The sequence below is a fragment of the Mustela putorius genome, unplaced genomic scaffold, assembly GCF_011764305.1.
Source record: "Mustela putorius furo isolate JIRA1106 unplaced genomic scaffold, ASM1176430v1.1 tig00000640_pilon_pilon_pilon, whole genome shotgun sequence".
Taxonomy (NCBI): Eukaryota; Metazoa; Chordata; class Mammalia; order Carnivora; family Mustelidae; genus Mustela; species Mustela putorius.
The window spans coordinates 1,204,699-1,223,123 of NW_025421432.1; the positions used below are offsets into that span (position 1 = coordinate 1,204,699).

The following is an 18,425-nucleotide window of genomic DNA, read 5'->3' on the forward strand; positions in this document are numbered from 1 at the left end:
TTGCATAAGTCATAATTATTGATTAAATGGTTATGATTAAATCAATAAAGTGAAAGTGTATGCCTTTTGTAATTATTTGAAATTAGCAAAAGTATTCAACATATTAGAGAGAACTAGAATTACCCTTTCATGCATAAGTGAACAGAATTCTCAGAAGTTCAGTGGTTTTCCTGTGTTGTGGGGTTTAGCAAAGTTGAAACTGAAATCCAGGTACTATTATTTCTTGTTAGATACTTTACCATGCAACCCATACTTTCTTGCTTATAAAAAGTATCTGATGGGCTATAAGGTATGCTCAATACATTAAAAGATAAAGTCATGGTATTATAAAGATAACGATTTGAGATCCTCAAATAATTGTGTTTATATAATTATATGAACTCTAATAATATTTTCATACTTCATTCCTAATAACATTATTTGCCTTATTAAAACGTAGGAGTAGTCATGAGAAATACTTTCAATGGCCCATGTATCATAAAGAAGGGTTCCAGAGAAGCTTAATATTTCTTTATATCCAATGAGCATAATGAAATGAAGGAGATGGCTCAGAGTAAAACAAAAGTAAGCCATGAATAAAATCCTGGTGAGTACCACTTACCAACTGTGTGGTGTTGAACAAGTTACTTAACCTCTCTGTGCCTCGGTTGTATCATCTGAAAAATGGGAATAATAATAACGACCTCATTGGAATGTTTTGAGGATTAACTGAGATGATACATCTAACCAGTTTAATGAAAGAGCTGGATTCAGAAATCAATATTGTTATATCTCCTGATTCCCTCAGATGAAGAAATGAACCCCAAATGAAATTGTAGGCAAGTGTCTTAGCTTTTCTGTTCATGCGTAGAAAATAAACTATCTGTCCTTTTGTTTGGAATTAAATACTCTATAATTTCCTAGTTCTAGTTCCATATAGGACTATGTAATATACAACACCCTAAGCTCCTATCCCACCTGAACCTCACCCTTTTCACTCAGCTTTCAAGCTTGTTTCAAGCTTTCAGTCTGCAATGGAGGATATGGACACAGTGGTCTCCCTTTATGCAGACATCCTATACTCATAGCAACAGTTCCCGACCCTTGCAGAGTCAGAGCTTGGGACTAAAACTGGAATGAAAGATCACAATGAAATGTGGCTGACACAGATGTCATCTATGGTCAGGGCTTTCTGAGTGCAATGGATGACCTTTCTTCTGGGGTAGGTTCAAGACTTTCTCAAAGAACCCATCTTCCTCAGTTTTACTTGACTCACTCTCAGTTTCTTATTTGGAGTTAGTCTTCTAATTCATCTCTCATTATTCAACACCTGGGGACATGGGGTTCAAAAAATTAATAACTTTTTTTTTTTTTTTTTACATTGGAGGACTTTTAAGTTTGCCTACCATGCAGCCCTTTAATCTACTATAGAGGCACGAGCATCTCTAGCCACACCTGTGTGTTTTAGACATCCAGCTCTATATCCTTCAACTTCTGGAGGAAATACATCAAGCTCTCTTAAGTGTTTTCCCTGAAGCTCCTCTCACTTGGTTCAACTGAAGGGTAGTCACCCCATCCCTCATACGTGGAATGGTAGATTATGCACAGGAAGCCAACAGTTCTCCAAAAAACCCCAATCTCTCTTCTAGCTTTACCACCTCAACATTTGTAGAGTTTAAAATGGAGCTTGAACTAATGTTGTTGGACTTATTCGTTGGATTACGTCTTAGCACTTTCTGTGGATAAAGTCTTACAACTCACTTTTTTAGCCTCCCTTTAAAGAGAAAGAAAGACTCCAATTTGAATATCTGGATGCTTAAATAAAGCACTGGCATAGTGGGAGTGTTCAGAAATATCAGCTATTGCTATTATTCATCATATCTTTATTATTTAAGATTTAAGGAGTGACTAGATGAGGAGCTACTCACAGAAAAAGAAATAGGGAAGAAAAAGCCAAAAAAAGGATTTAAAAACCGAGACAGTGTGGTGCCATAGAAGTTAAAAGAATAAGATGTTTGGCTTTTTGTTTTGTTTTGTTTTGCTCTTTGAGAAGGGCGCAATCACAGTGTCAAACTTTGCAATGAATTTTAATAAAACATACCTACTGCATTCATCAACTGCTTACTGGTGACATCATTTTGAGCAGGGAGTCAGGGAGGGCCAGACTTCAGTTGCTTCAAAGGTGAATAGAAAATGAAGAAACTGAGACAGTGAGAAAAAACAAGTTGGGAAATAAAGTGTCAGGGAAAAAAAAGATAGATTGGTGGCTAAGCAGAGACATGGTGTTATGTGACTTTTTTGTTGGCCTTGTACTTTTCCTTTTAAGAAATAGATTTGAATATGTTACTAAAAAAGAACAATTTGATAGAGCAAGAACAATTGAAGATAGTAGATACAGAGAAAAAGTAATAATCAAAAGGACATGAGAATAAGGCATCAAAAATTTAGAAGAAGGTATTAGCCTTAACCAGAAGGGCAATGCATAAGATTGGAGAACGGAAGTAAATGAAGATTAGTATGAGAGTAAATAAGAGTATCGGGGTACATGGGAAAAGAATCAGTATTGAAAAACAACATAATGAGTAGCTAGAAAAGGAATGGTTACAAAAGAATTAAGGACATGGGAATTACAAGATGAAATAATTAATAGCATTGCTTGGCACCGAGATGCCAAGGGGCATGAAGAATGAAAGGATCACTAGATTTGCAAAATATGTATCCATTGGCAGCATACACGAGTATATCTTTAAGAGAATGATGATGATAAAATACTGGCTATAGAGATTAAAAAAGAGATATAAATGAAGTGATATAAATCCTGAGATACAAAGGCTGTTGGTGAATACCATTTCATTTGGCCAGGGGAAAAATAACTAACTGGAGGCAAGAAAAGCACATTAAGAAAAGAGAATAAATACAATAAGAGGTAGCAAAAATGCAGCATCTTTGATGGGAGTAAGAGATAAAATGTTTAGTGCCATGGCATTAGGTTTCATTGGAAAGGAAAGAGCTCGATCCGGATGTTATCTTCTCCGCACAATACGAAGGGATGTTGTTTGACTTAATCAAGGGACATGTGAGATTGGCCATTGAGGAAGTGGAAAATTTGGGAAAACCATTTAGCAGAGTGTAGTTAAGAATTCTTTTTTATAAAAAGGCCAAATCAAGGAACTTGCAAAATTTGATAAAGATTGCTGAAGGTAAGGATTTTTAGTACTTTCAATTTGTGCTAGTGTTCATTATTACCCAGTAAAATTGTGCAGTTAAGCTTGGCTAAGGATAATGATGATAATATCTATAGTAATAATAACAGCATCAATAGGTGCACTTCACATTTATTGAGCATGTATTATCTGTGAAGCACTGAATTGATCATTTGACATGTTCCAGCTCATTTATTTCTCATAATGATCCTATGAGGCAGATTCTATCATTGTTTGAATTAACTACTTTGACCAAAGTCATTGAGCTAGTAAGTTACAAGCCAAAAAAAAGATATCTAGGCATTCTGCCTCCAGGATAAAAGTAACTCCTGTAGTGTCACTTAAATGCTTTGTGTTTTAAAAACATCAAATTATAAACATATTCCTGCTCTCCACAAGTAGCCTCTTACAACTTAATTTCTCTTCAGGTTATACAACTAGTGTACCCCAATTTATGAAAAATGTCTCCTGACATTTTTAAATGTTCAGGGTTTCAGAAGCATATACACACACCTCTTTTCAACCATACCAGGAGAAGATATTATCCCTCCTTCCAATTAAGGAAATAGAGTTTCAGAGAAGTCAAGTTACTTACCAACAGTCCCTCAGCTAATAAATGGAAGAACCCCAATTCAAATTTAGATCTTCTGACTCAAATTCAAAGCCTTGGCCATTTAGTTCATTACCAATCCTTGTGTATCCTTTCTCCTCAATATTATTTCCATTTCTATTGTCTTTCTTAGATTGAAGACTCACAATCTTATTTCGAATTCTCACAACCCTCTAGAACTCTTACATTATCACAATAAGCTCTCCTTAATACAATAATGGCCCAAATGACTCTTTTAGCTTATATTTGTGGTAAAACAATTGCAGTGGTGGTCCTTGTGCTCCAACCCTCCCTATAATTTTGCTATGTAATTTTGTATTGCATCCCACTCTGTGTCTAGGCATGACGATGAAATAATACCAAAAGAAGACTCAAGTGAAAGCTTAAAAAGCACTTGCTTATTTCTGCTTTGCTCTTACTCTTCTTCCATGACCATGAACCTGCCCAGGCTGGCCTATTGCAGAATTACACACATGGATAGAGCTGAGTGGCCCCAGTTGGTCCAGCCAAGGTCATTCTGGATCAGGCAACAGCCAGTTAACATATAGGTAACTGAGCCAACCTCCAGCTAACCAATGGCATAAATGAGCTAGCCAAGATCAACCAATCCAAGTCAAGATCAGCTGAATTCCATTAACCCAAAATTTTGTATGAGATTTGACAGTGCCGTTTTTTATTGTCACATAATTTTATTTTTTTAAGTTTTTATTAAAATTTCAGCTAGTTAACATACAGTGTTATATTAGTTTCAGGTCTACAATAGAGCGGTTCAACATTTCCATACAAGGCCAGTGCTCATTAAAGTGCACACCTTAATCCCCATCACCTATTTAAATCCATCCCCCCACCCACCTCTCTTCTAGTAACTGTCAGTTTGTTCACTACTGTTGAGAATCTCTTTCTTGTTTTGCCTCTTTCTCTTTTTTCCCCTTTGTTTTTTGGTTTTGTTTCTTAAATCCAACATTTGAGTGAAATCATGTAGTATTTGTCTTTCTATATAGTTTAATTTTATTTTTTTAAGATTTTATTTATTTGACAGATCACAAGTAGGCAGAGAGAGAGGAGGAAGCAGGCTCCCTGCTGAGCAGAGAACCTGATGTGGGGCTCGATCCCACGACTCTGGAATCATAACCCAAGCTGAAGGCAGAGGCTTTAACCCACTGAGCCACCCAGGTGCCCCTATATAGTTTAATTTTAGCAATAGCTAGCTGATGAGTATATTAGGTAATCCATCCTAATTCAAAATGGCAGAATGATATTCCTCCATTATACCCTCATCACCAGTTCACTCAAAATTCTAATGATCATTCTATATACACACACTTATTGTTTACTGTCACCATATATATGAACAGGTCATATTCCTGTACTGCCACTCCTACCCCTACAACTCTTTGACAAACAAATCTGTCAGTTATTCTCCTTATTTAATTCCGATTTAGACTTAGAAAACAAAACAAGGGCACCTGGGTGGCTCAGTGGACTAATCCTCTGCTTTCTGTTCAGGTCATGATCTCAGGGTCCTGGGATCAAGTCCTGCATTGGGCTCTCTGCTCAGCAGGGAGCCTGCTTCCTCTTCCCCCTCTGTCTGCCTCTCTGCCTACTTGTGACCTCTCTGTCAAATAAGTATATAAAATCTTTACACACCCACCCACCACACACACACACACACACATACACACACACCAAAGCAAAAACCAGGTATGTGGCTAGTTCATCTGTCTCCTTTGTGAAAATTAGGAACCTCAAGCCTAGCCTAGAAAGAAGAGTATAGACTGAACTTCAGTCCCCCAAAAGTCTTTAAGAGGACCCATGTACAACTCTACTATTCCACAGAGAATATCCTTGAATTCTTTCCAATGTTTTTTAAAAAGATTTTATCTATTTATATAACAGAGAGAGAGAGCATAAGCAAGGGGAGCAGCAGAGGGAGATGGAGATCATGACCTGAGCCGAAGGCAGACACTTAATGAACTGAACCACCAAGGGGCTCCTCCAAATTTTTTGAAAATACCTCTTTAAGATCACTTTCCACATGAAACTTTCTGTATTTAATCATAAGTCAATATTATAGCTCAAAACTTTTTCAGTACTTCTATAAATGTCTGGTACTATATTAATTTGGATCCATTTATATATTTTTTCTAAGTAAGCCTATTTCCTGTGTTCTCTGGGAGCCAAATTATGTTCTTTTTATTCCCTATCCCCTTTACAAATATATGTAACCATTGAACATACAGAAGACCCTCAATATATGCTAAATAAAGTGTTACAGAGAAATTGTAAACTTCTATAAATAATGACTTTCTTTATTAGTGAGGAAGTGAGAAAACTCACTTCCCATGCCTTTCCTTTAAATATTCTTACTAAGCATATTAGTAATTGACAAATATCCGTCCTGCTTTAAAAAAATTTAAAACTATTTGGTCAATATTACTAGTAAATTATTTTAATGCTCATACAGAAATTAATTTATCTTTTGGCATTCCGGATAAACAGACAAGTCTTTTCATATTTAATGCATTGCAAATTAATTTGTTCTTACTTGTATTATTTTCTCTAATCATCACAAACTACCCTGTGAGGTGTTAATATTCACTAATTTTTGTAGCATGGAAATTTGAAGTCCTGATGAAAGTTGATGATGTATGAAAGAGTCAGAGTACAACCTAGACCTTCCTATTTCAAGTTTATTGCTCCTTCTCCATCCAAAGTTAATATGCATTTACTTCGGGTTTTACTTTGCAAGCCCTCACTAGAGACCTGGTACTCCACTGGTTCAGAACATGGTAGATGATTTTGATACGTTCCTGTTCTTTTTTTTAAGATTTTATTTATTTATTTGACAGACAAAGATCACAAGTAGGCAGAGAGGCAGGCAGAGAGAGAGGAGGAAGCAGGCTCCCTGCGGAGCAGAGAGCCCGATGCGGGGCTTGATCCCAGGACCCCAAGATCATGACCTGAGCCGAAGGCAGCGGCTTAACCACTGAGCCACCCAGGTGCCCCGATACGTTCCTGTTCTTAAGGAGCATATAGTCTAGGTTAGGAAATGGGCATGTAAGCAGATATTTAATGATAAAATGGGAAATGATAAAGCTAAGGAACATGATGTTTCAGAGAAGGCTTCCTGGAAGAGATGAAGTCTTCGTTAAGATGAGAAGTGAGGCAAAGACATTGGTGAAGAACATTATGGGCACAGAGATGAATATGCGTGAAGAAGATAGAGGAAAAGTGTGAAGTTTCATGGCCTGCAAAAGCATGACATTTGTATATTATTCAAACACATGGCATAACACATTTGCTAATGTGGAAATGTTGAGAGAAAGGAGATGGAAAATGAAGGAAGTTTGGGGCCAGTTGCAAAAAAAAAAAAAAAGACAGAAAAGAATAGAGAGTTGAGAATTATTCTAGAGATTAAAAACAATATGGCCCAATGATGACTGAATTTAGGACTTTCAGTGTCTGGGTGTGGAGACTGAGCACCGTATTTTGGGTAGGAAATAGAAGACTAAGGTCAACTGAGTTTGAGGCACACTGAATCTCGGGTTCTATGGAACATTAAAATGCATCTGTGCATAACAAAGGTAGAAAATTGAGTGTGTAGCTTATAAACACCAGGCCTGGTGATATGGAATTACTAGTACTCTTTAAATACCCAATCACATATGAAAAATTAAACACTATGGCTACAAAAAAACTTTATTTACAAGGTTAAGATTGTTAAAATCATTGCTACATTGTTCATAAAGAAATGTTCAGAGAGAAAGTGTCTATAGCAAAGCACCAAATCACCAACACCGACAAGTATTGTATAAAACATAATATGTCATAAAGTTTGACGCTGCTTTGAATTCTAGCCCGTGTTTGTTACAATAATTTTAATTTTTATTTTATTGTAGTTTCCAATTTGACATGCTTTATTTATACCTCAAAACTCACATTTATAGTTATTTTCTCCTCTCAGCTAAATATCCAATGCAATGCAACCCAACAGCATAGTCACACTGCTTACAAAATAGTCAAAAAGATTCAAAGGTACCAATTAAAGAAGAATATCCCTCTATTGCTTGCAGAAAACCTACAGCCCTTAAGGTACAGATTAGATTATTAAAAACTTTCTTTAAAAATATGACAGGACCAAAAAAAATGACAGGACCATCACTTTCTTTAAGGACCTGTGGATTACTAGCATTACTCAAATATTTATAATAGTAAAATGCAAGTCAACATTGAAAAAATCTCAATGTATTTGTAAAAGATTTTGGAACTATGTCTTCTACCTAAATGGTTCAGAATCCATAACCTATAATTCCAAAACCCATACACTTTGAAAACTGTTATTTTTAAGTGTGTTGCAAACTTGATTGGTACAAAACTAAACCTGTACTAACATGAGAGATTTATGGTCTTTATTTTTCCCATGCAATAGGAATATTCAAAGAATTCTCTTCAGATATGAAAATGTATAATTATGGGGTGCTTCCCCAAATCCATCTGGAGAAGTGTTCCATAATTTACATTATATACATACAAAAAAAACCAAGAAAATTCTGAACTTTAAAATACAACTGACCCCAGGGGTTTTGAATAAGAGATTGCAGACCAGTATAATTAAAATTCAAAACTTAAAAGTTTAGATTTTACTATAATCAAGATATTCAATACAACAGAACTGCTAGAATTTATTTAATGTTGTACCTTTAAGAATAGATTTATTTGTAAAACATAGTATGTATGAAAACATTTCCAGTTTTCTCCTCTTTTCCCCAAAAATATCTTGTTCATTCATTCATTTTTTTTTTTTTTTACAAAGAAACAACTTAAACACTTAAACTATTCCTAGAATCATTTTGATAGATTTAGGATCCAAATTGACAGTATCAGGCTTAACTAAGATACACAAAGATAATGCGGGAGGGATATATGAATAGTCCTACATTTAGGACCAAGGAATCAACTTTTAATAAGAGTTTAGGGAAAATAGGAACTCATGCAGCATTTATGAAACTCAATCATAAACTTCAGATGACCACTGTACCAGGGCATACAGAAAGTACGTTGAACCTGCCCCCATGTATAATGTATCCTAGGCTTCCTCAATAAAGCACTCTATCCAGAAAGAAAAATGATTGCTCATTCTGTGCTTATCACAGAAGATAATGAACAGTGTGAGGGGTTCAGGAGCCAATTTAACACCATTAAAAGCAACTCAGATAATCTCAAAGGAGAGTAAGCATGATGGTGATCTTTCAAAAATCACCTTACGAAGAACAGTTGCAAAGACTGAAATGTCAACCTTGAAAAATACAATAATTGGTGAAGCTATGATAATTGTCTTTTGAAGTGAATCAACACTTCCTATGTATTTAAACAAACCAGTGAGAGTTACTGAAAATAATATTGTATCTTAACATAAGACAAACTGAAAATGAAAAGGACTGGAACAGGGGTTCTTCATGTACAGTTATAAGGTTATTGGATAGAGATGTCATGGGCTCTAGGTGATTCTTTCCATTCTGAGAGTCTTCAATATCTCAACATCACACTTCAAGTTAATAGTACAGCTGGGTTTAGAAGTTTATCAACTTTGCTTATATAACCTTTAATATTTATGAAAGATATTTGCTACAAGATATAACTTTATGGAGGTAGGTCAACTCTTTAATATTTCTATACTATCCTTATAGTAGAGGGCCAACCAAATTTATATTCAGAAGGAAAATATAGTGTATTGGGCTGATTATTAAAAATCTCATTCATATTCTATAATCTTTCTCATATCTAAAACAAACACAAGTGTTCTATTCTTAAGTAAGAAGACTGAGTCTCAATATTAACTTAGTATATAAATAAGCTTGAAATCCTTAAAATTATCTTTTCCTATAAAATAAGATTCTTGACAAGCATATATTTTAAAATACCCAATCTAACAATTTTAAGTTTGTGAGAATAAGGCTTAAGTTTTGCCTTTTCTCTATTTCCCTAAATATATTTTAAGGAAACTGGTTAAAATGTTTTCTGAGAAGAGGGGATAATACATGGATAATTCCAGGAATTTTTGAGCAGGTGTTACGCATTTTTAAAGAAAGTCAAATAAAATATAATTAGACAGTAGACTTCCAAACTATAATCATTTCCAAAGATAGACCACACAGCTAAAAATGGAAAATACATATTTCCAAATGTCATAATACTGTTTAAAGCAAGAAAAAGAAAACTAACTATTCCCACATTCGTGTGGTTGAATGCTGATCAACAGCTGATAGGCCTATCAAAACATGCAGATAAAATTTTCAAAAAAAGAGCGAGGAGACAGGAACTCGGCCTTCACACCCACCATCACCAATGTACCATAAATTTGAGGTAAGATTTTTGTGTGAACTAATAATTCTTTTATTTTTCTCACCAAAACATGCACATGATCTAATTTAAGGGAAAAGAATAAGAATAGAAATAAAGCCAAGTTTATTTAAGTCTTGTCACTTTCGCAATTGCAACAGGAAGGACAAATACTACCAGGAAACATACCTGTGGCAGGGCTGAATTGAGCTGTCGCTGGAGGGAATCTCTGTCATAGATGACATCCTGCAGTCTTTGCTGAGCAAGTGAGAGGCTTTCTTGGGTCTCCCGAAGGGTGTCTAGAAGACGATCCCTTTCATCTAGCATATTCACCATCAGCTGCTCAAAATGGGAGTCTGAGTCCGAGCCACTGCTTTGGGACCCCCTTTGGCTCATTGGGGTGTCCTCATTAATCGTGGGCATCACTTCACACATCATTGCTTAAAGGAAGTAAAGGGGAGGGAAGTCTTAGTAAAGAAACAATCTGACCTTCGACTCACCAAATTCTGCACCCATTAACCTAATGGTCTCTTTTTTTCCCCCTACCCCCGTCCCAACTCCAGCCACACTAAATATTTTGAACTCAGTGAAATATGATTCATTGACTCCCTCTAATCTGTATCCTTCCTCTTTTACTGATAATGTATAAAGCTCCTACCTATAAAATATAGGTTGGTTTCACCTACTTCTTAAAGATTTGTGGGTTTTTTTTCATGACTTATTCCTCCAATTCAATTCAGAGTAATACATTATTCAACATACTAGTTGATCACCTTTCTACCCCTGTAAGTTGACAAATCTCTTAGAGAAAATACCACCATCTTACCCTTATTTGTTATATTTTAAAAACAAGTACAGTGTCTGGCACTTCATAGGTAGGAAGAAAATGATTTTTGAATGATTTCAATAATTGAAAGAATTAATGTTCACCCTTGAATTTAAGGAATCTACAAATAGTAACCAGTTTTTCAATTTTTTTCAGATTTTATCAACAGGTTTTTTTTCTTACCAACTAGTTGAAAGTTTCTTGACTTTACAACTCCCATTTTATCCCTTTTTGGACTCTCTGACTAAATTGTTAAGGTGATGCATTATAAAACCAAAGGTGGTCTACACAGAATAGATAAAGTGATATTGACTACATTGAATACAAACTTTAGGAAATTGAATGAGGTGCACAAGTTGGTTTAGGTTGTTATACTGCTAGTTGACTTTAATATTCTTTTGTTTCCTGTGAACTGCATTGTCTGTTTTCCATCGAAACAATACAACCTAATGCTCAATATTTCAGAAAACAGAAACCATAAATTACATTAGCTAATGTAGTTACTTCACATCTCAGCTGTTAATCACAAACTTCCAGTCATGAAATAAATGAACTATTTTTTAAATCACTTATTAACTTGATTTATAACAGACAACAGACTTTAAGATGCAACACTGATCTACTGTATGGCATTTTAAAAATCGGAAATTATCCCATTTTTTCTTTTATCTTCTATCTTACGTTCAAGAAAGAATCAAACCCATCTCAATTTCAGCTGTTGTACTGAGGCCAGAAGCTATTAATTAGAGGGCTTGGTTTTGCAGAAGGCTGATGTGGAGAAATGCTGGTTTGGCTGTTGATCCTGAAGCATTCTTTGGTTTTGTAATGCAAGGTCAATTCATTTTTCTGCCTATATATTCCTGTCCCTGGGGAAAATATTTCTGGTGATATAGTCAAATAAAATGTCAAGACCTAACAGCTCAATAGTTAATTACTATTATGTGATTCTTCAAATAAATTGGGTTATTGAAGAGATAAACTCAATTATCTGAATGATTCTGTGAGGGCCCACTGAAAACTAGGAGAAACTTTTTAAAAGATAAGAGGGAAGTATTTTATTACTGATATCCTATGTTTAAAAAAAAAAAGAGGGGGCTATGAATTTTAGGATAACTTAAGATAATACTTTGAGTTATTGCTCATCACTCAAAACACTGGGCTACCTGAAGGCAAATATTTGACTTGTTAATCACCCTAAATAGGTAACAGAATAGGTATGTAAGATGTATTTAAATGCACATGCGAGTGTGCATGCATGTACGTACACACACACACACACACACACATATTTTACTGTTGCTAACCACCTAATGATGAAAAGAGAGTATATTTTTTGCATTTTTCTCCATTTGAATTTTGTTTAAACAGTATCACAAAGCTGGAAAAAGGAGACTCTTTTCTAACTGCTATACATTTGCTTTACATTAATTGAAAAGGAATTAGGAAAAAATGTTCTAACACATTGGAATATTAAAAACAATTAGTTCACATGCCATGCATGAGAATCTACACACTGAACAGCTGTGTCATTCTGAGAAATCCTTACCAAGAGCCAATGTGTTTCTTTTTGACATTTAAGGTTAAAACAAAATAGTGGGAGAGGAAATGATAGCACTGACAATTTGTGCCAAAACACTTGCAAGGCTTACATCTTGGGGTTATTTAAACATTCTTGAATCTCTATTTTAAGTCATATCCCTCTCAGAAAAAAGCCATTAGCACATCTTCACTTTGAATTACTTATAAAAAAGTTTAAATTCCAAGGAAAAGCATACCTGTGGTGATTACCTCAGCTACAATTTCCTTCTGAATACAGGACCCTAATTCTAACAAAGGCATGTTAGAACCATGAGATAATAAACATTCACAAACTTTAGGTTCTCATATCAATATAAAAGCTGGTCTCCCATTTAGTCAGTCCAAAGATGCTATAGTGAGAAGCAGCTTAGGGACTTAGGGTCTTAGTCTATTAATTCTACATTCAACTTGATTCATTTCCATTCCTGCAGCATTGGAACCAGAACAAGTCACATCATCCTTCAAAACTTCAGTTTTCTCTTCTGTAGCGATATGAACCCATGATTTTATTTTTAAATAAGCCCATTGTAAGTCTCCAATAGAATACCTGAGATCACACAGTAAAATTTAAAGGGCAATTACAAATACAAGTATTTATTCATTTTATAAGGTGACCAAAATTCACCTTGGCAGAAAGAATATTGTGCCTTTATGATTCATTCTGATCCCATGCCTAAAGTTTTAATTCCAGTGCATACTCTGAACTCTCCAAATCCAACTGGGAAAAATGAAAGTTACTAAATGCTAAAGTTTCTTAGGAAATAAAATGTATTCATCTGTTTTTTTTCTTCACCCACAGTCAAACCAAATAAGTTAAAATCTTCTCATCAAAACTAGGAGGAAAAGAATTTTCTACAAAAAATAAAGGTCACTTTCATGAACTAGCTTAGTTCTTGCATTAGAATGCGGATTCTAATATAAATTACAAACTAGTTGTATAACCCTGAAGATAGAGTATAACCTATTTCTCAAATGTATATTTAGATATTAAAATCAATTAAAAATCTATATTCAATGTTCAACACCCTCTTATAGAATGGACAACATCTGAAGTAACTTCAGATGTTCAGAAGCGATTTACCTTCTATCTACTCCATCCTCATACTCCACTTTTAACTTTCACAACCATTTTCAGTATTAAAAATTGTATTGTATCACATAATTCCTGAAAAAACCAGGAAGGACATCCTAAGAGCTCACTTTGATACTTGCCTTTCCGGCACCCCTCCCCAAAGTCAATTGGATATATGAATTGTTATCCTTTTCTAAATGTTGCTGGTTTTTTTTTGTTTGTTTGTTTGTTTCATTAAATTACTGAAGTTTTTAAGACCTAGTTAGAGATATTGTTTATTTTGTTACAAAAGGAAAAAAATAATAAAATATCTGGTTGGTTTAATTATCCTGGTGCTTAAATTTAGCTTGAAGAATCTGATACCAGAAAACCAACTCCCTTACTCTTAGCACATAACCTTGACTATCTTCCAAATCTCTCAGATTTCAAAATAAAAGTTTTGAATGCCCGCTGGAGTCATCACCCAAGGGCTTTCAAGATCCAATGTGTTTCTTAGCAATATATGTCTCTGAAGCAGTACCTATTCAGATACGCTAGTGTCACAAAAGGCTTTTTTTTTCTGTCAATGAATCACTTCATAGAAGCAGATCCCTGGGATTTAGACCCTCCTCCAGGCAAAGATGCAATTATTCTCGGTAGTTAGTTTCCTCTTCAAAGACTGAGTCTTAAGAACCAACCCAGCTCCACCTCAGTTAACCCACAAGGAGTAATTCGGTGAGAGAAATCCTAGCCATTGTCTGATTACATTACATGAATATTCCTCCTCCTATTTAACTCTTTGAAATCCCCTGTCTTCAGGAAATATTAGTATCACCTCTAATGGAAGCGTTTTGCACTTTCTTTACAGATGGCCAAGAGCCAGCTCTAGCCACAGGGTTGGACAGTTCTGTCTCAGCCACACCCCCACCCCACCACCACCCTGAAGTTGACTTCATAATTTCCACACCGGAATTCTTTATCTCTCACCCAAAAAGAGAGAGCCAAGTAGGGAGGAGGTGGAGAAATAGGAGAAGGGAGAGGATGGGGGTGGAAAGCAAAAAGGTAGGGAGCAGTAATTGGCAAGGAGGGATTTGCATCTCATCTTCCCTGGGGGCGGGGTGGGGCCAGGGATGGGGGGGGGTGGGAAAAAAATAAAGCGGAAGGGAAACCTTGTAACTCAAACACAGTTTCTGTACCTAAGGTCTGTAATTTCGGGTCCTGCTTCTTCAATTGATCAATGACAACCGCAGTCTCAGGCTTGACGAGAGGGTTAGCTCACACCCGGCACTCCTGGACCATTTCCCTAGCAACCGGAGGAGAAAGGCAGCTTAGACACTCGCGTGCCCCGGCGCCCTCCCGGAACGTGCCCCGGCTGGGTGGCGTGGCAGCAACCCGGCATCTTCCCGCGGCTCCGTCAGCAGCCAAAAGGAGAAGCGTCCATCGGAAAAATGGCATATTACAAATTTTGCTTTGGGAAGCAGAGCTCGGTTCAGACCATTGTCAAAAGGAGGAGAGGGGGAGGCGGCTCTTAAAGCAGTAGCGGCCCCTTTGCCCGAGCAGCCTCGACTCCCCGCGTGCAGCTGGAGCCCCGGGGCGGGGAGCCGGGAGCTGGGGACCGGGTTTGACTTACAGAAACTTAACCAAGCGATGCTGCTCCCCCTCCGCGCCCAGGACACCCAGAGGGTGTCCCTCCAAACGGGAGGAGCATCTGGAAGGGAAGTTCTCCCCCCGGTTCCCCCCGGTTCCCCTCCCGGAGCCCCTCCGGAGTTCATGGCTAACGTCGGGAGTTGGCAAGCTACAGGGAAGCGAGTCCCCAAGGGATGCGGGAAGCACGACCGGTCCTCTCCTGGCCCCCCAGACTATTTCTGCGCTAGGGCGTCTCACTGAACTCAAAAGAGGCGCCTCTTCTCCGGAAAGGCAAGCAGTCGGTCCCCCACACCCCGTTTCTCCTCCCAGCCTCTTTGCAAGCCTCGCCGCTTGCCTCAGTCGGCCGGAGGAACCAACCTGCTGGGAGCCGGTGCGGACGCTACAGCATCTTCTCGCCTCACTTGCCTCGTGCTGTGGCTGCTGCTGCTCCTCCTCCTCCGTCTCTCCCCCCTCCTCCTCCTTGGCAGCCGCCACCTCCTCTTCCTCTGGAACAAGGGCTTCCCCTGGAAGCTGCTGCAGTGGTTTCCACCGGCCCTTAAATAAATTCTGAAGTAATCACGTCTTTGCTCTCCTCCTCACGCACACGCGCTCACGGATACACACGACTCGCTCAAAGCCGCTCCCGGGCTGCTGGCGCTGGCGCTGGTCCCAGTGCCCCCTGAGAAGCCAAGGGCTGGGGATGGGCAGGTGTGGGCAGGGGATAGGCTCTGCCTGGTCTGGGCTTCCCCCGCACAATGGTCTCTACAGGAAAGCGTGCGTTGGCCCGTGCTGGGGGAAGGCGAATGAATGCGCTTGGGCACCTTCGGGCTCACTGGCCTTCCCGTGCTTGTCATTTCTTTAAGCAGCTTCCTGCTCCCAGGACCAGGGCACGGTAGTCATGGTTGACCTGAGTCAAGCTAGGGTGTGGTGGCATCTGTCACTTCTCGCTACCTCTCCAGCTCCTCTCCCTTCACTGCTTTGGCGATAAGGATTGTATGGTTAGTACTCCCTGCCCTAGTAAATTTCAGCTTGGAGCCAAGTCTGGTTTCTAGAACGCGTTCCAGTTCCCCCATATCTACACATCCCTTTACCTATGCTTTTTTTTTTGCCGCTACCGTCCATTCACACAGACCCATCCCACCAGGTATAGAGAGAAGGCAGGAGAAAAAACCAGTACCTAAACAATAAGGAAATTTTCAGTGATGGAAATTAGCATATCCTAGTTTTAGGGAACAGGAAGAGGGCATGGAAGAGGGAACTAGGAGAAGGATTAAACATTAGGTTTAATAAGGGGGTTAAGGTAAGTATCTTGCCAAAGCAGTGCAAGAGATCCAAAGGCATATTTCATTTTTGGTTAACACAGAGTCCGAAGCTAACTAAAGAAACAGTATTCAAATACCAGCTCACTTAAATTAAGTACAATATTTAGGAAACAGAATCTTTTTCTTCTGAAGTAGACTTTAATTCAGTTAGCAACCGCACAGTGAGAGGTGTGAGGCCACACTCCTGTATCCACCCCCACCCCCCCGTCCCGCCAGACTGTTATTCAAATTCTGCTTCCCAACATAATCCTATAAGAATTAAGTATAAGAATAATTAGATGATTCATTAGATGTCTACTGGAGCATTAGTTCTCAGAGATAGGGTGCATACAGATTACCAATGGATCTTGTTAAATTGTAAATTCTGATTCACTAGAGCTGGGGTAAACCCTGAGATTCTGTACTTCTAACAACTCCCAGATAGGACCACACTTTGAGTAGGGTCTAAACCACTCTATCAACCTACCATTTGATGTAGCTTAACTACTCTTAACTACAGAAAACTCATGAACTCATGAGACAGCCCAGTCCATTTTAGATAGGAATAATTTAATAATACCTTTTGCATATTAATCAGGTATCAGTCCTCTTTTAACCGTCACTCTCTGGAATTGCCCAGAAAACAGAAAATGTTTTTTATACACAAGAAAACCTCCTATGTCAAATAATAGTTAATATGTCTCTCTGCAGAAGAATTCCTTCCTTATTAAACCTTGGTTCTGATTTCCTTAGTAAACAACACTTGCCAAGGAGAGCTTCAGATGTTGTTACCATTTCCAAGAAGTGTGTTGATTTTCCTGACTCCCATTCACACATCAAATAAAACTTTTAATTCTAACTATAATCCCCACATACTGGCTGACACACAGTTAAAGGATACTTGGTAGTTGATATCACAGAAAGGACTTTGGTAATGGAAGGCAGGAAATAGTCATGAGTAAAAATATTTTATTTTATTTTTTTAAAAAGATTTTCTTTATTTATTTGACAGAGAGAGACAATGAGAGAGAGAAGCAGGCTTCCAGCTGAGCAGGGAGCCCAATGAGGGACTTGATCCCAGGACCCTGCATCGTGATCTGAGTCGTAGGCAGACACGTAACAGCTGGACACCCAGGCACCCCCTAAAAATATTTTAGTAAGAAGAGATAGTCTTCATGGTTATTCTCAGCTTAGAAACTGTACATTTTCCATTTCTCTCTACTAACATCACTACAAAAAATAATAATAACATTTTCTACCCAAACCGAGGGACATTTTTAAGCAGCAATTTTGCAGAAGGCATTACATCAACTACTCATATGAGAAAAGAGGACTCACCCTTACCTCAGGTCTTCTAGATTAATGGCTCTCAAATTTAACATGTAAGACAATCTCCAGAAGGCTTGTTACAACATAGATTTCTGAAATCCATTCCAAGAGTTTCAGATTCAGTAGGTCTGTGGTGGGACCAGAGAACTTTCATTTCCAATAAGTTCCCACGAAATGGCATACTGCTAGATCAGGAATCCTCCTTTAAGAACCACTGCTTAAATATAATCTGAAGATTTTTGGGAACCGAATATGTACAGATCCCGAAAAACAATTAATATTATTAATTCAAGGCAAAAAGTTTCTCAAGCAAATATAAAACCGATTAATATGCTAACTTATAATCTGTTCCTACTGGTTTTTAATAACCAACGACCTATGATTAAGATGAGATATGCTTTCCTCCTAGTCAAATAAGTTTAGGAAGAGGTAGGGAAAACCATCTCTTTCATTAGTTTTAGTGCCTTACATCAGTGAAAGGATTTGGTCCATGGAGGTATACACTGTTATTAACCACACTTACTAATGCTCCTTCTACACATTTTATTTCAATATTTGTCTATATACTGTCTTAGGTGCAGGG

General features: G+C 37.7%; 1 protein-coding gene across 8 annotated transcripts in view; it reads right to left on the bottom strand.

Annotated features, from left to right (window-relative positions):
* The window catches only part of PPFIA2 (PTPRF interacting protein alpha 2), a 496,304-nt gene extending 480,536 nt beyond the window's left edge, over window positions 1-15,768 (bottom strand). For 7 of the 8 annotated variants that reach the window (XM_045082946.1, XM_045082943.1, XM_045082945.1 and 4 more), the window contains exons 1-2: window positions 14,783-15,049; window positions 10,321-10,571 (exon numbers count right to left, since the gene is read on the bottom strand). In XM_045082946.1, the coding sequence (XP_044938881.1) occupies window positions 10,321-10,569 (249 nt within the window). In that variant the 5' untranslated portion in view covers window positions 10,570-10,571; window positions 14,783-15,049. Of the gene's footprint in view, window positions 1-10,320; window positions 10,572-14,782; window positions 15,050-15,590 lie in introns of those variants that run through there. The other variant, XM_045082940.1, reaches the window with a different exon arrangement.
* Between the last annotated feature and the right edge of the window lie 2,657 nt (window positions 15,769-18,425).